The sequence below is a fragment of the Diuraphis noxia genome, unplaced genomic scaffold, assembly GCF_037042655.1.
Source record: "Diuraphis noxia isolate RWA-SAM2 unplaced genomic scaffold, SU_Dnox_SAM2 contig0001, whole genome shotgun sequence".
NCBI classification, from domain to species: domain Eukaryota; kingdom Metazoa; phylum Arthropoda; class Insecta; order Hemiptera; family Aphididae; genus Diuraphis; species Diuraphis noxia.
This window is the reverse complement of record NW_028301711.1, coordinates 102,894,913-102,918,339: the sequence shown is the minus strand read 5'-3', so window position 1 is coordinate 102,918,339 and position 23,427 is coordinate 102,894,913. Positions and strand designations below refer to the sequence as shown.

The 23,427-nt window shown below is 30.6% G+C and overlaps 2 protein-coding genes and 2 pseudogenes across 3 annotated transcripts; 3 read left to right on the top strand and 1 right to left on the bottom strand.

Moving 5' to 3' along the window:
* Window positions 1–151: 151 nt before the first annotated feature.
* Window positions 152–775, top strand: LOC149062978 (uncharacterized). Its single transcript, XM_089215471.1, has one exon. The coding sequence runs from the start codon at window positions 152–154 to the stop codon at window positions 773–775; it is 624 nt and encodes a 207-aa protein (XP_089071597.1).
* Window positions 776–3,708: 2,933 nt separating this feature from the next.
* LOC149062977 (THAP domain-containing protein 6-like) lies at window positions 3,709–4,448 on the top strand. The gene is made up of 2 exons (XM_089216960.1): window positions 3,709–3,958; window positions 4,315–4,448. The coding sequence occupies exons 1-2, from the start codon at window positions 3,709–3,711 to the stop codon at window positions 4,446–4,448; spliced, it is 384 nt and encodes a 127-aa protein (XP_089073086.1).
* Window positions 4,449–6,325: 1,877 nt separating this feature from the next.
* On the top strand, window positions 6,326–22,645 carry LOC149062975 (uncharacterized; annotated as a pseudogene).
* On the bottom strand, window positions 7,302–9,856 carry LOC149062976 (uncharacterized; annotated as a pseudogene). The gene is made up of 7 exons (XR_016189725.1): window positions 9,598–9,856; window positions 9,078–9,508; window positions 8,730–8,847; window positions 8,318–8,544; window positions 7,684–7,843; window positions 7,499–7,595; window positions 7,302–7,431 (listed from the first exon to the last, which is right to left on the bottom strand). The product of XR_016189725.1 is annotated as an uncharacterized LOC149062976 (transcript).
* Window positions 22,646–23,427: the final 782 nt, after the last annotated feature.

Sequence of the window (23,427 nt, the reverse complement as noted above, 5' to 3'; positions counted from 1 at the left end):
TGCTGTCCTTATTGAACTCAGAAACCCTTTATGCATCTGCAACATTTATGTGCCTGACAGCACCAATCTGCTACTTAACGACCTCAACCAAATCATCCAATAACTGTCCAAGCCTTTTATACTCTTAGGGGACTTCAATAGTCGAAATACAATGTGGGGATCAAACCACACTGGCCTCAGAGGGAAAATAATGGAAAAATTTCTAGATAATGATCAACTTATACTACTCAACACGGGAGATTACACCAGACATGACTCAACAAACAAATCGTTCTCCGCTATAGATTTATCAATATCCAACAGCACACTCGCACCACAAATAGAATGGCAAGTACTTAACGAATACAACTGCAGCGACCACTGGCCTATATCCATAACCTTTCTTGACCTGCTACCTAAAACGTCGCCACACACGCACTGGAATCTCAAAAACTCAAATTGGGAATTATACCAAGATTTTATAAACCAAAATTTTTTAGAAAATCCCATCAAAATAGACACTGAAACCCAACAGACACAAGCACAAATAAACTTCATAATAACTCAGCTCTCAGACATTATATTAGATGCCGCCAACAAAACTATTGGGAAAACAAACACAATACAAAAAAGAAAAACAGTACCATGCTGGAACGAAAAATGCAAAGATGCAATAAGAAAATACAAAAAATGCCTCAACAAATTTAAAAAAACCAGATTACCCTCTGATCACATAAAACTTAAAGAATCTCGAGCAGCATCTAGATACACCAATACAAATACACCAATTCAATAAAATATAACTCCTGCTCTACAGAAATATGGAAAAAAATTAAAGCAATTAAAGGAATAACACACCAACCCCTTCCACCCTTTTTGAAACATAATGATACTCTACTCTCATCTCCTTCAGCCATAAGCGACGCATTCGCACAATCATTCGCAAAAAATAGCTGCGACTCAAATTTTGACCCAGACTTCTCACACTATAAACACAACATCGCAAATATCATCACAAACGAACTTCAAAACAACTTCCAATATTAAGACAACTACATAAATACCTCCTTCAATGAAAACGAACTCCTAAATGCCATGTCAAATTGCAAAAGCAAAAGACCCGGGCCTGATAACATATCCTATTCATTTATCCAAAACCTTCCACCAAACGGTAAAACTCAACTATTAAAAATATACAACACAATATGGAACAACGGCGCTTTCCCAGACCAGTGGCGAAATGCAATAGTCATACCCATCCCAAAACCTAACAAAAACAAATTTGACATAGCTAACTACCGACCAATCTCACTCATAAACACAATTGGAAAAATTATGGAAAAAATGGTAAACAAACGCCTCATTTGGCATTTGGAGACATCCTTTTTTTTTTTTACCGAAGAACAATGCGGTTTCCGCTAAAATCATTCAACAATAGATACTCTCTTAAAACTTCATACCGACATAACAAATGCAAAACGCAATAAACAGCATCTTTGCCTAATCGCCCTGGACATTGAAAAAGCATACGACATGGCTTGGCGCAACAGACTTCTCAAAATAATCCAAAGGGCAAATATAAATGGTAAAATGTTCCTTTTTTTGAAAAACTTCCTTAATAATCGCACAATACAAATCAAAGCACTCAATGAAATATCTAACATATATACAACGGAAAACGGCATTCCACAAGGATCAGTCATAATCGTCACAATGTTTCTAATAGCTATAAACAATATTTTTTGCAAAATACCAAATCCCACAAAACACATTATTTTCGCTGACGACTGCTATATATATTGTAGTGGCAATAATATAACAACTACACTAAAGATCTTACAATCATCATTACATATTCTTCAAAACTGGTCACTCAAAACTGGATTTAAATTTTCCGCTACCAAATGTCAATACATTGTCTTTAATTATAACCAACACCTATACCTCAATAACCAACCGATCGCTAAACAAAAAAACATGAAAATACGTGGAATAATTTTTGACGATAATCTCAAAAATCAAATCAAAACAACTTAAAATTTCTTGCAAAAATAAAATGAACGTAGTTAAAACTCTGTCCCACCACACATGGGGAGCAAATCAAAAACCACTTCTAAGTATATACAAATCTTTAATCTTATCAAAAATCAAATATGGCTCACTAATATATAGTACAGCCAAACCCAATCTCCTCAAGATACTAGATCCAATCCACAACGAAGGAATCCGTTTGGCAATTGGAGCCTTTAGGACAAGCCCAACTGACAGTATCCTCAATTACGCTGGATAATTACCCCTTCAATTTCAAAGAGACCAAGACACACTAACATACATCACAAAAAGGAAAAGCACAACCAATCATATAGGATACAAGGCCATCTTCGACAACCATGCTGCATTTCCAATAAACACGGAACACAAAAAAAACTCCTCGGTACGAGATTTATACACAAAACTACAACAATCAATGGACGTACACACCGCAGTCGTAAACAAAATTACCGGTAAATTTCCCAAATTTACGGTAAAATTGGTAAATTTTTATTAAAGTTCAAATTATAGCGTACTTGTTGAATTTTTTCACAATATAATGTAAAGAAGGCAAGATAAATATAAAATAAAGTATTAGTATTTAATCCCTTTATTAATAATAATAATTGTCAATTAATAATTATTAATTTATCATTTTATCATAGTAAAATATAAAATAAAAATAATTTTAAATGTGTTTCAAAAAAAGTACCAGTAAACGCGTACACCATATCACAATAATTCGTATCACGTAACTGTCGTCATTATTTTATGAAAAACCTAATTTGTATTATAATCCTAATATCTTGATAAAAAATACAAAGACATACAAAAAAAGTTGTCACTCAACTGTTTGAGTGGTAAAAAAAATGTAAATTGTAAATTGTTTTTTTGTAAATTTACTTTACCGGTAAAATTTTACATGGTAAATTTACGAGACTCACATCACTAGTATAGACATAGTAACACTATGTTATATACTACTATATACTACTATATTATTATATAGGTATTTTGTACACTTACGAGTCTATACTTTCATTTGAAGGTTCTATAACATGATTTTCTTCTGTTGAAGAATCGATCTCAGCGTAATCTGCAGTTATTCTGCGATGTAATTTTATTTAAAATAATAATAATTATAACAATAATAATAATATACAAAACCTCTCTTTTTTGTTATAACGTTTTAGTATTAGATTACGAGAGATTATTTTCTTTTGCGAACGTTTAGTTCGTTTACTTTTGTTTGCCATATTCAAAATATTTAAATATCAAATATGACAATGACGTGTCTCGTATATTATAAAATAATATCTTGCAATTTGCAAAAGACAAACAAAGAACCGTGCTGCGGCCGTGCGTTGCTATTACAGCGTGACCGTTGACAGCGAAATCAGGCCTAGTCAACTTATAGCTGTGAATTCGATGACTCTGGTAATAGTTCAGAAGAGAAACAATCGCTACGCTAAGGTCGTATCTCATGGAACAACTGACTAAAATTTAGCATTTATGTTCGTTTACTCCACGACCGAAGAATTTTATAACCTCATAAAAGTGAAATATCAAAACATCGCATTTTGCTCCACCGCCTTCACGAGTTTTGACTTCCCTTGCGATTTTCACGTTTTTACCAAGTTTTACCAAATTTCTTTGCATTTTTAATATTATATTTTGTTGTTACATCATTTTTGAAGTATGCCATTCAACAAATGCTGTGTGTTCGGCTGTGAAAGTGGTAATTCAGTTAAAAAACATGTTTTTCCTACGGAAGACAATGACTTTGCCACATGGGTTTCAAGAACTGGAAACGTAAAATTGAAGGCTCTTTCCAAGTTGGATGTGAGGAAAACATACTTGATATGTACCAAACATTTCAATAGTTCCAACTACAGTTGTGGAACTTTTCGACTGAAGAAGGGTTCATTGCCTACTGTTTCATTACCATGTATGTATTATTATGTTTAGTTGGTTATTTTATTATATAAGACTACTTTGTACCTAACATAAGGATCGAAATACACGACCAGCGAATACGCTGAACGCCAGTCGTCTCTCGTCTGTTTTGACCCTAAATAATAGTTGCGTTAATAAAACTAGTTACCTACATTATAAGTGTTTATTACTATCATAATGGTATTAAATATTTAGAAATAACTAAATAAGAGATTGGTATACTAGGATATTTGATACCACTGATGATTTTTGTATAATTGTTTAACTTACTGCTATAAAGTATACTTCGTGTACTAAATATACTTATATTTATTGAATTTTTAATAATTTAACCTGGTTTATTTCTAGCTATAATTTCACCCAAGACTCCATTAGATGGCCCTGAACATCCATTTTTAAATGAGCCAATTGAATTTGTGGATGTTAGTAGTTCGTCACCATTGGATTTACCTATTAACGATTCACCATTAGGTAAGAATTAATATCTGTAATTTAGGGTGGTTCTTAGTTATAGATGAAGAAAAAAAATATTAATACTTTTGATCTCGCACCCCCTCGTTTTGTTCATTACCATAAGGAAGTAATTTGGGTTAAATTTGGTCATGATTACTCAACCCCTTCACGTGCCCCAAAAGGGTTAAAATTTGCCAAAATGAGTAGTTTTACCGTTTTTTTAACCTAAATTCAAAACTAAAGCACTTAGCTTAAAAATGTATAGAACGTAAAATATATAACGTAATATTCTTAATAAAAAATGTATTTATACATTTTTTTGTAAGACTATTATTTCCCTATAAAAATAATAAAACACAAAATATTTTTTTTATTTTATTTATTTATTTATTTTATATTTACAGTCAAATTTATATTATATTTAGCTAAAAACACTCAATACTCGTTCATTTCAACTATATAATTGCTTGTTATTTCTTAATTAATGTTATTTAATTAACAAAATAAAAAACTGTTAAATTCTGTAAATACTTTCTATTTAATATATTTATTATTCCATTATTGTACATTTATTGCTATGGGGAAATTCTTTTCTGTATTTTGTAATAACCTGTAACATATATTGCTTTTGTTCTTCATTTTTTGTACCAATCTTATTAAAGTCTTCTATACATTTTACAGCACGTTCCGCAGTGTCATTTACAACTTTTAAGTTATTTACTATTTCTTTACCTTTGCAATAATCTAAATTATCATCCCATGTAGATGGATCTGTTTCTATAAAACTAAGATTGATGTTAAAACGTTCGAAAAATCGTATTGTTTTACTTGACACAAAATCTTCTATAAAATAAGGAACTTCATTAATATTTAAATGTATCCGTTTATCTGCAAAAGTGTTATTTTCGTCAGTATCCACATTGTCGTTGGCATTAGTTTTTAACATTTTTGCCATTTTAGTTTTCGTTTCACAAGAAATATGTTTATCAAAAAATGCTAATGCAATATTTTCCTGTGTCAAATACCATAGATGATTTATGAATTTTTTAATAGCGTTTTTTGATAATTCTTCATCAACATTTTTATATTCGTATAGGTTTTTAAAAAATTCTAAATCTTGATATGGTGAAAAAGCAGCAATAGGTGCATTAAACCAAGCTTTAACTGTATGGTTTACCCTATAAATAATTGCACACACACAAACACGAAATAATTTAAAGTATAATACACAAAAATAAAATTAACAAATTAGACGATTAGCGCCGGCAAAAATGCAATACTAAGTACAAAAAATGATTGGTGATGATTAGTGCGCACACAATATAATAATAATGGCGATTAGTGCATACTATATAAAATAATACAATAACAAATGTGGCTATTCACGCCAATAAAAAAATAAGAAGAAATACCTAGTGGCGTTCAGCGCACACTACATAATATTATAAGACGACGGGTGGCGATTAGCATCCAAACAAAATAAAATTAATAAAAGTGGCGATTCGCGCCCAAGAAAACGCACAATATAAGTGGCCAACGGCGGCGGCGATTAGCGCACATACGAGCGTTATTACGACAACGCTGGAGAAGATACTAAAATTATTATAATATTATACGGATGACGCGGACGGACGGGAAGCCATAAAATTGCGGCGGCCGTGCTATTTTTCGTGGTGGTTTGGCAGCGGCTGATTGCGCTTCCTCGCGCGTAATCTTACTATTATATAATTCACATAACAATCAAAATACAAATTTAAACAATAATATAAATAAACAATGATAGGTGTGTGCTTGTGTGTGTGTGAATCGGTGAGCGACAAATATAGGCCGTTGACCTATATAATTGTAGGCTGGCTAGACGGCGGTAGAGGCCGGGACTCAGCGTCCCTATCACTGGGCGCAAACAATGGTTGTGAGTATTTAAAAACAATTTTGTTGATACTTATATATAATTTTATTTGTAATTTTGATATATTATAATAATTAGCTTAATATATACTTAATCATTAAAGGGATTAAAAGAACTTGTAGATGACATTGACAATAGATCTATGGGAACAAACAGTATTTGTAGTCTATATGAGTATGGTCAAATAAGCACTGACGATGAATTTATGAGTTATGACAGTGAAAAGGATCCTGATTTAATTGATCCTTTACAAGAAGAACAGGTAAATAATGTTGCACTGTAAATAAAATATAATTCTATGATCTATTATAGTAAATTATTGTAGTGATTTCAGTAGGTACATCAAAGTACCCACATAACACAGGTACAAACAATGGATGTATAATAGTTATGATTTATAGATATCCATGATATCTATTAGATAATTCTGTATATCTATTAAACACCCATTAGATATCCAATTGGCCACTTTTTTCTTAGATTATGGATATCTACTGGGATATCCAGTGGTTATTAGAAATAATTGAATTATAATATCCATTAGATATTATTCACCAACACTTGAAATGTCCATAAGACATTCATAATTCATTGCAATTTAATATATACATAATTTAATTATATTATGACAGACATTATTATTAGAATACAAATGGGAAAATTGTGTGTATTTTTTAAATAAACTCTTTATTTAATAAGCAATATAATATAATAATATCTTAAGAAATATTCAGACTTCAAAATTATTTATATTATCAGGTACCTGATAAGTAGATAAGTACACATACATAATCATAATCATATAAAATTTAACTTAACAATTAAAAATAAATAATAATAATAATAATACTTCTGTGTAACAAAACAAATGTATATAAAATAAAATCATTTAGTATACTTAATATTCAATGAAAATAGTTTAGGTACCTTATATCAGAACAAAAACAAATTAATTAAATTAATAATATTGGACATTGACTTATGTGCTATGTAATATTGAGCTGGCTTGATTTGAGAAAAATAACAATAGTACAAACGAATGATGTGATCATTCATTTGCAGGCAATGCAATTTCTTCATTGGAATCTGCATATCTTTTCTCGCTAATTTCAATGGAATATATTATTCATTATTTTACAGACATATAAAGTATGAATTTATAATTATTACCAATTTTCATTTCTTTTTTTGGCATGTCTCAACCAGTTTTTGATGCTTAAAATTATTTCTGCTTCTGTTGCTGTTTTAATGGTTTTGAATACTGAATCTTAAATTAAAGTAAACAAAAGATATTTATACCATGATTTTATAATTATATCAAATATGTATAATTTAACTATTAAAATAATTATTACCAATTATAACCCTTGATATGTTCAAATTCGACATAACTCTTTTGCCCTTGCTCCCACACCAACTATAGGTCATAGCAAGTTTATCACTAAAAAGTTTTCGTAGGATGAATTTAGTAGCTTCATCAGTTTTTGATCCACCCAATTTACTTAGAGCTGCAGTCTAAAAATAAAATAATTAAGTAATAATTCATAACAGGTTATGAAATACAAAATTAAGTTTCAAAAGGATAATAACAATTTAAAATACTAGAATATCTAATAGGCTATTAATACTTAAGCTTTAAAACGAGTCATGATAATTGTAAAATTGTATTAAATTACATAATAATAACTCAGTAGTAAGTATATAATTTAATCATCAATTATTTAAGCTTAAGAGATTTTTTTAAGTGACGTTTCTACTTAAATAATTTAATAATAGGTCAATTCACTATAATATTAAAGCTTTAATATCACCAATTTTGCTCTGCTGTACTTGTTTGGTATTGTACGACATGGGTCAGAGACTAGACAAAAAGAGCACTGATGATTTTTTTAAGTATTTTACATGGATTTAGAGAAAAAGTATTAAATATTGATTTATTTTATCATAAATTATTTTGTTAGTATAAAAAAATTTGTTTATAATGTATACCAAGTTTAATTTATATGTTTTATCAATTAATGATAATTCTATCTTCTTTAATGATTCTTCTGTATTTATTGAAAATTCTTCCATTAAATCATTATATAGATCAATTTCTAGAATAGAATTGGTTAGAACAGTAGAATTTGAATGTGTCAGATTTTGTACACGGTCATCAAGTTTCCTTATGTTTACTTTTATGACTGCAAGCTGCCTTAAAACTACATTTTTGAATTCTAGAACACCATTAACAAATAAAAGGTTTTTAAAGCTTGTAAAATAAATCATTCACATAAAATTATGAATGTTAATCCAATATTAAATTTAAAAAATTAACAAGTTACAGCATCTATTGAATTGATTTGAATTATATAAACTTTTGTTAATAAAGTAGGTGTAAACAAATTATTTTAACACTTACCAGCATCACTTAAACTGCAGGCTTTTTTTTTCCGTTTCACATTCTCTAATTTTGTTGTATCCAATATTGAATATTCAAGTGCCCTCTTTTTTTTTGCTTGTAGGAGTATGATTTACTGCTATATAATAACAATATTAAATATAGTTAATTATTATTTATAATTTTGTATACTTTTACTATTTATAAAGTTATATTATGATTTTGGAAATTAGAAAAATAATGTATTATGGTCATAATAATTGATTAACATTATTATATTTATAATTATTTGTTTCACTATATAGTTAGTTTAATATACGCCAAATTAAATATTATATACTGTTAAATTATAGTTTATACTATTCTTACCATGACTGCCATACTCATGTCCGTTGTTGACATTTTGCAAAAGATTTTTTGAATTTTCTGGATTTTCATCTGTTATATCTAGTTCATCTGAACTTATAAAAGATCTATCGCTTGACATTGATTCCTCAGATGAAATATATAATGATGACCATGGTTTTGGTTTATTATGTACTGAAGATGGAGTTGAAGACTGATGGGTTGCAATATGAAGCTTAGATGCAGATGATTTATTCAAATTATTATTTGATGCTGTAGGTGGTTGAGGCAGAGGTTTAATGCTGACTTTTGTTGGATTTAGTTCCTCACTTGAACTTGATGAAAATTTTTTCTTTCTCCTGTTTTTACGACTTTTTTTTCTTTATCGACATCACTTGTTATATCTGTATGATCTTCAGCCTTTTTTAATTTTTTTAATGCTTTTTCAAAATTATCTATAATTTATAATTATTAATATTCTGATTAATAATACATTATTGTATTTTAATACTAATGAAAATGAACTCTTAAAAAAAATATTTACCATACTTTCCAAGAACTATGAGTACATTGTAAATAGACCAAGTAATAGAAGGTGAAACACATTTTTTTACATCTTTGAGGTATTCTTTATTTGATTTAAATAGTCCATTTGGAGGCCAGTAACAAGTTTTTTTGTCTGAAGATACCCAACAATCTGGTACTATTTGTACTGTATTGTCGTCAAATTCCAAAATATCCCACATATTTTGTAGAACTTTGTAAAAACTTTTAACAGACCTAATCAACAAATGAATAGTATTTATAAGATATCACATTGTAAAAATAAAAAATACAATTAAAATAATAATATGTACAATATATATATATATATATAGGTAATAAGAATAATTTGTTGAAAATAGTGATATTTTCACTGCAAAGCAGTACAGTCACTATGTAATATTGGAAATACGGCCAACATGTTTTCACAGCCATCATGATTCCATGGTAATGTTAGACATTTATACTTAATGTTTTTTACTGGCCAAATCTCTATATTTGAAGATAAATTTTTTACCAAATAGCAATCAATTATTGACGATTTACATGGAGTTTGGTAAATATCACAATAATCTATAAACCGTTTACTAAGAATAACCATACATTTCATTTTTTTGTCATAAACAAAATTACAAATAGCTACAACTATGTTACTTTCTTTAATCATGCAATAATTATCTGGATTAGAAATTGTTATTATAGAATTATTTACTTTTGCTTTTTTAAATTGTTTATCAATGTCGGTAGTGTTTAAAACAATACCATTGACATGTTTTTTATAAAAATCATTACTTTTTACAGGCACATATGATATATTTGTCATTTCTTCACTATATCTTCGATGAAGCTGTTGTAGTGGATTAGCAGATTTTCTTAATTGTCTTTTGAGTAGTCTAAGACAATTTTCAAATTCAAATGCGCTGAAATTATCCAAAGGTCCCAGGAGTTTTGCATCTTCTACTAAATGTATTAGCCCATGGACATTATGGGATACATAATGCCTTCCATATGAAGTGATAAATGTTTCAACAAAATGTTCTATTAACAATTTTGCATAATCAGAATGTAAATCCAATAGTTTTTGAGAACATAAAATTCACATGGAAACATGTAATGTTAAGACATGTTCATACACTTGAGGATGAACAACTCCAAGTAAAACAACAGGACAGGTATATAACAACATTTGCCGAAGTTCAGTAGCTTTCCATTTTCCCAAGTTCCCAATATCTTGAGGACGCCGAGCAAAATCATTAGTAATATGACGTCTCAAATTTATCAAATTGTTGTTTAAGGTAACAATTTTACAGTGTTGTAAACGTACTATTGGGCATTCTGGTTTTCCATTCAACCACATGTTTATAACTTTCTTAAATATGCCAATACAAACTAAGTGCATATAGTCAAATGGTATCTGCGATATTGGTTTAAAATTGGGAATATTTAAAAGAATAGGGATACCTTGATGATAATCATCATATTCTTGTCTTAAGAATCCATCATCAGTTTTTAAAATAATATTTTGAACTTCAGGGAAACATATACGATTGCTTAAAAATTCTCCTTCTAGACAACATTTAGAACAACTATTATACCCAGTATGTCCTTTTGTTTTGGTGATAAACGATTTTGCTGGTGCATCACAAACAATACATATGTTTGTTTGCATCGCCAAACGACACCGTCACAATAAGCTGTGCTAGGACACAATTCTAAAAAGTGTCCTTTATTACATTTTATGACATTATTTTTTGCAATAAGGCCCCAGGACTGTAAAACACTTATAACCGACATGGACAGATGGCCACTCGTTTTATGTTCAAATATTTCATAAATTTCAATGATCGATGTCATTTTAAATTTTTAACAAAATAAAATTAAAACTGAACAACAAAATACTTTAGTTTAACTCGACTAAGTAATCGATCGTAATGACGATCATGCATTTTGCTATCGGACAAAATAGTACCTATCTATAATATTTTATCTTTTTTTTTTCTTGATATTATGATAAATTTAATCTTAATATTATGGGTTTGTGTTTGTGTTCCACCATTAATGATGCTACTATTTTGGTAAATACCAATAATAATTTATTGTATTATATAATATAATATAATAATATAATTGTAACTACCTGTTTATTACATTTTTTCATAAATAAGGCAACTTTTAATACCTGTAACTCTAAAACTAAGCCAGATAGCACAATTCTGACTTCACTAAAAACTTTTCCAACTAAAACTGTATATATTTTTAAAAAAAAAATATTAAAAAAACTGATTTTCAGCTAATTTTAGAAAGGATTTATTATTAATTTTGAAAATGGTATTTTTCAATGTTTACGTGCAAAAACTTCAAAAGTAAGTATGTTAGATAAGTTTTGATTTTACCAATCTATTAAGCGTTAAAAACCACACATTTCGAAAAAAAAAAATCTAAAAATATTCAATTCTAAGTATTTTTTTTTTAAAAAAAATGCGCGTAACGAAAATATGAAGTTTTTGAAGTTTTTGATCAATAACTTCAAAACTAAGTTTGTCCGGGCTCTTCTTTTTTTACATTCTTATAAAGCACCCTAAACCACACATTTTGGAAAAAAAAAATTTTTAAAAATCGATAGGTTGCTAAACTAGAATTATGCCAAGTTGTGTTATGTGGGTATAATCTTTAATGAATAAAACTAATAATTAACCAATATAATATAGGTGATATCTTGTTATGATAGAAAATAATGTTATGACTTAAGTATAACATTTTAAATAAAATAATAATAATATACCTACATAAACAAACGTATAATATAAAGAGTATAATATAAAATTATCCACCATCCAATAATACTTATATTTTTGTTTTTTATAATAATATTTTTACATTAAGTACCTATATATTATATAAAATGATATTAAAATATTAATACAAAACTATATATTTTTCTCAATGGGTTTTTAGATTGAAGAACATGGTCAAAATAATACATTTAAGTCAAGTGAAGAAGAAGTTGATAATGATGTCACTAAAAAAAGTACCAATAGAAAAAGAAAAGCTTACAGTAAAACTCCATATGAACGTAAACAACAGTTATTACAAAAACAACGAGAGAAAAATTGTTTAAAACCACCATGTATATTATCTTGTAAACAAAAATGTACAGAAAAAATATCTCAGGATCTTAGAGAAGTTATAAACAGAGACTTTTGGAATATATCTGTGGCAGAAAGAAAAATGTTTGTGCTCACATCTGTAGAGAGACAGATTGTTAAACGTAGATGGGGCAAAGGAGAGGAAATTGGTCTTTAAAATATTCATTTAAAAACCTAGATGGGAAAAATGTAAGTGTTTGTAAACATTTTTTTCTAGGTACATTAGGATATAAAACAAAGAATGATTCATTTGTATTTAAGACATGTTCAAGTATTGAGTATAAAAATAAAAATGCCATATGTCTTCTATAGAAAAGAATATTTGCTCTCCATGGAACAAGCTTAACGAAGAATCCTTAAAGTCTATAAAATCACATCTACACATTCAACCTATCTGTTTCTCATTATAGAAGAGCTCATGCATCAAATATGAGATACTTAGCAAATGAAGTTATTGCCAATTTTATGTATGAAGATTTTAACCCATTAATGGCCAAAGTTGCGTGTACGCAACATTAATTTCAATAATTTTTTTTGACTAGATTAATAATTTTTTTTAATTCAAATGTTATACTATTTGATTAAGGAGACATCAATTAATAAATTAAAACTACAAATATTGGGTTTGCGTTTTTATGATCAGTATAATATGGTTCAAAAGTAAGATATTTTTGGTGTATACAATTCTATTCAATTTTGTTTTATAAAATTTAAACTGTGTAAAAATCTTTATTTTCAAATAGTATATTATGTGTTTTCATTGTTTTTATTAACTTTTGTTCATTGTTCAAGTTACAATTGTCATTCAAAGTTAATGTTGCGTTCACGCAACGTTGGCGGTTTGTAGTGTAAAATCCCAATACCCATAGTTCTTTATCTGTCATGTTCCCACGTTATTGCCGTTATAATAATGTATTTATTAGTGTTTACTAATATCAAGTGATATTTATAGACTATATAATACCCCAATATCATTTTAAAGAATAGTAGATAAGATCATACAAACTCGATTTTGTTGATACAATTACATTCGTTCGATTTGTTTTGTCATAGCAACATTTTATATTTCTGTCTGTCGCTGCTTTTCATGTACGATTTTTTGGTTTGGTCAATCGCAATAAGAATATAACAAAGTAAGTTTTATTTATTTTTAATAATAATTATGAAATATATCTACATATTAAATCAAAACTTAGGAATAATTTATTAGAAAAGATTGTGTTGATAATTTACCAACTAGCATTATTATTATTTATTATTAGGTATAGAAATGAGTCAGTTTAAAAGGCTAAGAACCGTAGAAGAGATATTGGATTATTTAGATGATGTACCCACTGATATTATTATAGTTCTCCCAGATGTTGATAGTCTCACTGATGACGAAAATATAGATGATAATGGCATTTTAATAAATGATGATACCGATTTTCTCAGTAGTGATATATGTGGGACATTTGAAGTTTTAAATAATAATTTTGAATATGCTGAACCTTCAAATGTCGGCTCTCAACCACAAAAAAATCCTAGGAAAAAGAAAAAAGTAGATAATACAAAACAATGTGATACGCCAATGTGGAAATCTAAAGCAAATCCCGTATATTCGTCATTTCCCGAAAACGTCGAAAAAGAAAATATAAAAAAGCTTATTGAAAGTTATGAAGGAATAGATCCACTCAAATGTTTTTCTTTATTTTTTGATGACACTGTACTGCAGTTAATAGTTAACTTAAGTATGAAATATGCTCAAGATCAAAATAGATACGATTTTTTTTTCAAGATTCTGAACTTCTAAAATTCATTGGTATTATGATACTAACAGGCTATACTTTACCTCGGATGGATTTCTACTGGAGTAAAGACGAAGATAAAGATATCACATTAGTTAGAAACAGATTCCGTTATATTAAAAAAAATTTGCATTTAGCCGATAACAATAACCTTGATCCATCGGATAAATTTTCAAAGTTGCGTCCTTTTTTCAATCTATTGAACCAAAAGTTTATTCAGTTTGGTATTTTTACACATAATTTATCAATAGACGAAGAAATGGTTCCATATTTTGGTCGACATTCTTGCAAAATGTTTATTAGAGGAAAACCAGTTCGGTTTGGCTTCAAGTTATGGTGTTTAACTTCTGAAAATGGATATTTATTTCAGTTTTCACCTTATGGTGGTGCTAGTACTAAACGAGTAGAAGGTTTGCCACTCGGATCAAAAGTTGTATTAAACCTTTTAGAGCCTGTCGAAAATCCAAGGTTTCATAAAGTATTTTTTGATAACTTCTTTACTAGTTATATCCTACTGGTCATGCTAAGGGAAAAGGGATTCGTTAGAGAAAATCGCATTAGTAATTGTAAATTAAAATCTGTTAAATTATTGGGAAAGGAATGTAAGGGAACATATGACTTTGCTTTTGACAAAAATAATGAAATATGTGCAGTTCGATGGAACGACAAAAAACTGTCAATATTCAACAACCAAACGTAATTCATGATTACAATAAAAATATGGGCGGTGTTGATCTTCATGATAAAGGTATAGCCAATTACAGAATTAGAGTAAAGGGGAAAAAAAGGTGGTGGCCACTTTTTACCAACGCAGTAGACAGTGCTGTAGTCAATTCTTGGAAATTTTGTAACTTGGTAAATGGTGAAAAAATATCACAATTTGAATACAGATCAAAACTTGTTTTGAGTTTGGTGAAATCCGAAGAAAATAAAAATGAAGAAGCAAACATTGATTCTGCAGTCACTATTTCCAACATCAATTTGGGCCGAACTTCGAAAAATGCTCTACCTAGAGCTATAAGAATGGACAATATTGGTCATCTTATTATCCGATAGCAAATAAGAAGAAGATGCCGCAACTATCAATCACAAACAATTTACTCATGCAAGAAATGCAATATTTTTCTACATCCCGATTGTTTTGAAGAATTCCATACAAAATAAAAAAAAGTTTCCATTATTTATTGTTTATAATTTTACAGTTACAAAATTATTTTTTCATAGAATAAATGTTATTTTTCATTTTTAATTAAATATACATAATACATATTATGCATTTTGAATAAAAAGTTGATTAAAATTTTTTTTTTTTAAAGAATAATAATTACAATATATACAAACATTTTATACAATAAGTAATTTTTTTAGATGAAGAATAGCGTTGATATAACAGAGAGGGAGGGTACTCAGTAGTACCACCCGACAGATCAAGCTAGGAAATCTCTAGGCCAAGAACGTTTCAGTCTTCTTCTAGGATTATCGAGAATTGTACAAGAAGACAGACGTTTAATTAATGGGTTATTATGGTGGTTTAGCTTATAATGGAATGAGAGGAAGTGGGATTTGGTTAGCTGAGAAAGAGTGGGAACGTTTGAGTCTTTGGGAAGATTGGCGTTTTTTATATACCAAGGGGCAGAAACGATTTGACGGAGACATATCGATTGGAAGGCTTGTATAGTTCGCAGGTTTGAGGGTTTCGCGGAGCCCCATATCTGACATACGTTGCACCAGCACCGCCCATTAAAAAATTTTGACTTTTTATTTCATCAATATTTAGCACGCAATTAGCATGAATTTGCATGACTAATTTTGCAATTTGCACGACATCGGTGTCTCCGGAATCGTAAAAATTAACGGGCGGTGCTGGTGAAACATTTCGCCAACACTGCCCGACCAAAAAAAAGGAATTTTTTATATTTTTATTTAACCTTCATTTAGCACGCATTTAGCATAGATTTGCACGACTATCGCTGAAATTCGCACGATAGTCACTTCCGAGCGAAATCGTTTCCAATAATTTGAGCGTTTCGCCAGCACCGCCCCAGACTGAAAATTTTCAAATTTTTAAAATTGAACCACACCATCATTTAGCATGAATTTGTGGAATATCATATAGTTTCATTTTTACCTGTTCCGTTGTTTCTGAACTTCTATTATTCGAAATATTTTCTTCACCTGAAAATATTTTCAAGTTAACCAGTCATAGGATAATTTAAGATAAGTTTAAATTTAATAATTTATAATACAGAACTATTTTTTTGGATTTGTTACAATATTTACCTTCCCAGAAAAATATGTCAATAAACAAATGTAGTTCAGAAATATTTGGAATTACTTCTTTTATTCCTTCACATGATTTGTCCGACAACATGTATTCACATTTTGATTTTTCTGGTGTGATATAGTTATCTAAAAACTCTTGCAATCTTCTTATTTTGCCATCTGTTGTTTGGTAAGATAAATGAACTTTTGATAAGGGGAATATTGGTGAACAACTGGATGAGGAGCATATTGTTGATAATTTTAGTGTCGGAAAATCTTTTAACAATGCATTAATTACAGTAATAATTGTTGCATCACAAGCAGCTAATATTGTGTGTCGTATTCAATTGGTTGAAGTTGAGGATTCATATGGTTCATTATAATATCAACACGTTCGGAATACGTTGATGTTGTAATTCCGTTTTTCACAATGTGTGTGATAAAATTAAAAAAACTATTTTGCCTTAAGTCATTAATTTGATTTGCATATAATTGGCTATCACAGTATGAAACCTAGAAAATAAATGTTTTAAACATTAAATTAGTAATTAATAAAAAACAACCATTATCAATTATTGCAACTAATTATGTGTGCATGCCAAATGAGTAAAAAACATGATTAGGTATAATATGTGAATTGATAATTTTTGAAGTCCCTCCCCACAAGTGTATTTTTTTAACATGAAATATTTTATTTATAGTTAGTATTTGAGATATTTACAAAAATATACAAACCATCATCAGTGATGCCAAAGAGTCGAATGCACATGTGTTGCTCAATATAATTTTTTCTTTTCGATTTTTGTTTTTAGTGCTCTTTAGTTATTCAAAGCGAGAACCGTTTTTTAATATAGGTAAAGACTGTTTGTTCCTTAAATTGCTTATATGTGAATGACGTAATTGGGGATTTGGAACCAGATAAGAGTTACTTTTTCGTTCTTTATTGCTCTTCCTGTTCCAAATTTCTCTTGCCTTACTTTCTTGGTCATTGATACATGGATTTTCACAGTCTTCATTTTCCTGTATATAATCTGATTCTTTATTTATTAAAACTTCAGTATCTATTACAACATATAATGCAGAAGGAGACTTTTGATTATCTTCAATGAATCTTAAGGAAGACCACTCATTGTCATTGTTATTATTTTCAATTATGTTCAATGTTTTATCAGGCCATTGATTTTGATCTGTACAATTAAATGACGATGATGTTCATAACCATAGTCGACTTGATTGAATTCCACACTTGGTGACGAGAGAACATTAATATTACTTGGTGTACGGATTAGGGCTACGCCTTTCAATGATGTAATATGGGTTTCTAAAAAATATTCGAGTTCAGTAGGTAAAGATATGTGTTTAAAAGTGACAGTTTTTAGTTTTCTAAAACTTGACTCCACAACTGTTGAACTTGATATTTCATCTCCATACCCGAAAATTGGTATCATCAGGGGTGACCATAATGGTAAAAATTTCATAATTTTTATTAAAATTGGTACCAAATCTGGAATATAAAGAGGGTTTATAGTTGAACCTTCTTGTACCAAACTTTTGCTATTATTATATATACTGTCTGCCCACTCTTTAAATGGATTTTCAAAATTACCCAGACCCTTATTTTGGTTTTCATATAATTCATCCAACAAACTTCGCGCTTCGTCCTCAGATTCTGCTAATGCTATTGCATCATTGAACTGTTGAACGAGTTAAAAAGTTTAAGTGAAGTCAACTCTTCCGTTCGACTGAAGCCACGAGTACATTATCTAGTTAGCAGTTTGTGACTATCACTAACCTATAGCCTTTGGCCGTATTATTACCATCATCGCCGCTCCGGCTGACTATTTGATCGGAATGGTATCATTGCCTATATATTATATTTTACGTGTTATTTTATCTTATATCATATGAATAACTTATGTTTGACTGATAAACGATAAGTATTTGACTGTTGTAAGTATAAGACTGATTTTACTGATCAAGTTGTGGCCTGGGGCTTTTCTAGTCGGAAGATTTTATATAATGTGCATGACTTCGCCTGGGCTAGTGTGCTTAGCAGGGAGAGCCATTGGAAGGGGGAAATTTAGTGATTGCCCAATACGTGTAAGTTGAATTTGTTTTGGACAAATGTCATGTGGCTTGAAAACATTAGCGAGGTGGGATGCAAAAACGTTTGCTTTTTCGGTGTCTGAGGTGGCCCATGTATTGTCAGAATTTCGAATTGGAGGAGGTGGCTGCTTGTGATTTAATAATTTTTTTGTAGCCTTCCACAATGATGAATCTGTGGTTGAGAGGTTTTGAATGTACGAATGATAACTTTCATTTTTGTGATTTTGGAAACCTCTGGTTAGCTTGTTTTTTAAGTAATTTAGTCTGGCTTTGTCTATGTGGTATTTGAATCTTTGCCATTGAGCTCTAGCTCTACACTTTTCGGCAATTAAATTTTGGATGTAAGGAGGAATTTTCGAGCTTTTATGGGATGGAGGTTGTATTCTGAGGAGGCCATGGCAGCATCTTGGGTTGTGGTGGTTAAAAAATGAACGGCTTTGTCTACTTCAAGAGTAGTTTTTAAGGAGAGTTTAAGGCTAATTTTGTCGGAGACTATGTTTCTAAATTTAGTCAAATTTGATCTAGTTAATTTAATAGGCATGGCACCGAGCTCCATTAAAATCGGGGTGTGATCAGATGAGAGATCATTTAGATTTGTTACATTTGTATTTAGGTGGTTTGGGATTTTTGCGATGAATATGTCGAGGATATCAGGTAGTCTATTACTATGAGAAGGCCAGTAAGTAGGGCCAGGGGGGGATAGTACTGAGTAATTTTTTGAAGTTACGACATAATTGAGTATTCGACCTCTTGTACAAGATGATCTATTTCCCCAGGTGGGGTGTTTAGAGTTGAGATCACCTCCTGCTATAAATTGTTGCCCTAGGCTGGAAAAATAGTTTTTTAAATTTTCAGTAGTTACTTTTGCACCTGGGGGACAGTATATGGAAGATATAGTAATTGAGTTATAGTTTTCAATGTTGATTGATATATTAGTGGCTTGAAGATAGTTTTCAGAGTAGGGGTTAGTGGGTGATGGGATAAGTGGTTTTTAATATAAATGGCGGATCCAGCATGAGCTGTTCCGTCAGGGTGGCAAGCGTGGTAAACTTGGTATCCAGGTATAATTACAAAAGATTTTGGAGTGAAGTGGGTCTCGGAAATTAACGCGACGCTATATTTTTTTCCTCGAGAGTTAATTGAAATTCGTTTTTATGATTATGCAGTCCGTTTGCATTCCATGATAGTATTGACAGGGCGGGACAAGGGCTAGTATTGGGTATCATTATTAGTGATAAGTTTGTTAATAAGTGAGGTAAGGAGAGTTAAAAGAGGGGTTATGAGTGACTGGAGCTCATTGATAAATGATGATAAATGTTTGGAGATGGACGTTTCGGGAGGCGGATTGTGATCTGAGAAATGATTTTTTTTTTAGTTACCTTTGACTGAGTCGGCGTACGAGAACTGTCGGATGGTAGGACTGGTTGGGGTCTGGTTTACATTGTCTATAGAAGTATGGGCCGTGGCGTCAGGAGAGTTTCTATCTTGTGTGGGGTTTCTTGAGTGTTGGTGGTCCTTCCTTTGGTTGAGGTCATTGAATTTGACAGGATGAGCTTCCCCACATAGTGCGCAAGTTGCTGGAGTGTCTTTGGGTTTTTCGCAAAGCTCCGAGAGGTGGCAAGCATCGCAGCGGACGCATCTAGGATCTCGATTACAGTAGGTCTTGGTGTGGCCATAGGCCTGGCACCTGTGACATTGAGGTAGGTCCCTGCGAGCGTGGGGCTCCTCGATTTTTATTTTGGTGTAGCATAGTGAAGACAGTTTAAATATATTTACATTACTAGGGTCTGGGTTCAAATCAACAAAAAATATGGGGAGGGCGGTCTTGGTTATTTTAGACTTAATGTTTGTGATGTTTCTTACCGAAAATCCTATTTGGGACAGTTCATCTTTGATGAAGTTTGTATTGGATGAAGGTTTCTGATAGCGACACGATATGGTTTGTCTTCTTTTGCTTGGTAGGTAAAGTATTCGATTTTACTTTCATTTAGTAAGTGGATTATTTGACGATAGGAGCTGATTGAGGTAAGTGTAAGTTTTAAATGTTTCGTAGTAGATTTGAATTCAAATTCATTTTCGCCAACAAGTAGAGCAATTGATTTTGCGAACTCATTGAATTCCAGTGGTGAGGATATAAATATTGGTGGTGGAGGAGGAGGTGTATCATTTGTAGGCTCGTGGATCATTTCGTTGTTGTCATCAATTTCCTTGTCATTTAGTGGCTCAAAGCGATTTGGCGTGGTAAAGGCAGATTTAGTTTCATTTGAAATTTTTGGCTCTTTGGATGTAGGCGAATGGCCAGGTGAAGATAGGCGCTTGCTTTGTTTGGTCTGCCACGGGGTGGCACAAAATTCTTCATCTTCATTAGTTTTAAGAATGCATAGAGCTGGTTTATCTGGTAGTTTATTATTGGATTTTTCTGCGTTCAAAGTTGGCGACCGTGAGATATTATTGTTCTGGACGGGTGTGCGTAATGAGCTGTTGTTTTTATTAGTGAACGTGGACTTTGCTTGCGTCGACATGGTCGAAGCCGATGTTGATAACGACCCGTGGTCTGTAATTTAATTACGCAGATAAGGCCGTTTAGTTAATGGACGGGCGGACGTACGGCGCACTGCCGCCCGAATTAGATATAATTAAATTTGTCACCATAATTGAGATTTTCGTTGGTCCACTGACCCGGCAGAAGAAATAAACAGGCGCAAGAAGGCGTGTTTAGTTTGGGACGATTTTCGGTTTTAAACGAAGAAAAACTAATGAGTTAAACGTGCGGAATAAGATAAAGTACGCAGAGCGACGAAATAGCGATGCTACTCGGACGGCTGGCATGGCGCGACTGATTAAAATTAAATCATTGTTTTTGTTAATTTTTTCAATGCTCATTATGCCAACGTTGCGACAGCGCAACATTTCGTTACGCAAATTTGGACTAGCCAAAAAATTGAAATTTTTTTTAAGTGGTAAGATAACAAATATTAGCAAATACCAATCACAATAATAATGAATTTTTAGTTTTTTAATAATTTGGCCGTTAATGGGTTAAAAAAAAGTTCTCAGATATGAGATGTTCATATGATGCTTATAGAAAAGTTATTAAGAGATAATAATATTTCCTTTACTAAGTTGGGTCACGAGGAATGTGAGCAATGCGAGGAATGGAAGCAACATAATGCAAACCTTAATAAAGAAACATTACAGGTATCTTCTAATACCTGTAATGTATGTCAAAAGTATGAAGTACATTTGGAGTTATATACAAAATCAAGATCCTTGTATGAAATTCATAAAAAATAATTGCATAGTGATTCAAAATTAACTGTTTCTGTTGATCTTCAGAAAGTTATAATGTTACCCCGCATGGAATGTTTTAAAGCAGCTATATTCACTAAAAGAATAATAGTATTCAATGAAAGTTTTGTGCCAATAGGAAATAAAAATAAAATTAAACCTTGGGCTATCATATGGCATGAAGGTGTGTCTGGAAGAAAACAGGAGGATTTGACAAATTGTTTTTTTCAGTTTCTTTTATTCAATAAAGATTTTAAGAATATTTCAATATGGATGGATAACTGTGCAGCACAAAATAAAAATTGGTTTATTCTTGATTTATGCTATTAATTCAAATGTAATTGAATCAACTGAAATTAATTTGTTTTACTTTGAACCTGGACACTCATTCATGTCTGCTGATAGTTTCCATCACCAAGTTGACTTGGACAACCAGGTCGCCGATGACGGGTGTACCTAGAGGTCATCTCCAGAGCGCAACAAAAAAAAGGCTAATAAAAAAAAAAAAACACAAACCCCGAGTTTCCCCTTTGACTAGTTACTCCTAGTGGCCTCCCGAACCTAAATCCAGCAAAAAAACAAAATCAAAAATGGGGGAGAGGAGGAAGAATTTTAAAAAAAAGGAAATTTAAATTTAAATTTAAAATTTCCTTTTTTTAAGGCTCTTTGCAAAAGGAAAAGTTTACGTTACTCTTAGCAGAGTGAAATCCTTGCAAGGCCTCAGAATTGAACAATTAGACTGTTCAAAGCTGATGGAAAGAACACCATGCAATATTGACGCCCTCGAATAAATGGAAAGAATGAGAAAAATGAAATAATTTTAATATAGTCTTAAATATTTACTTAATATTAAAAAAAAAAATTAATAAGCTAATTTATACTATGCATATTAGAATGTACCGTAAATAAAAAAAATTATGCTTTCAAAAAATCCTTTGTTTCTAATTTATTGTTATCACTAAAAAGTAGAAAATAAAAAAAAAAATGTTTAAAAACATGCTTTTCTTAATTCTACTTAATACATGAACTAAAAAGTTGAAAATAAACTTACTTTTAAAACAATTTATTAATGAAACTTCAAGGTTATCGAGATATTACTAAAAGTGTATCTAAAATGTATTTGATGCAAAATTTTTAAAAATTGTGAATTACAAAAAACGAAAGCATGAGGCTCCTATGAGTCAAGAATATCTCTTACAAAATTGGAAGTATGATAAATAATCTTTAAAATACTTATCATAA

What these genes read in the sequence shown, in the direction of transcription:
- LOC149062978 (XM_089215471.1), top strand. Translation starts at nt 152, where the DNA reads ATGTGGGGATCAAACCACACTGGCCTCAGAGGGAAAATAATGGAAAAA.
- LOC149062977 (XM_089216960.1), top strand. Translation starts at nt 3,709, where the DNA reads ATGCCATTCAACAAATGCTGTGTGTTCGGCTGTGAAAGTGGTAATTCA. An exon ending in GCCTACTGTTTCATTACCAT is followed by an intron (nt 3,959 to 4,314) that starts GTATGTATTATT and finishes GTTTATTTCTAG; the next exon opens with CTATAATTTCACCCAAGACT.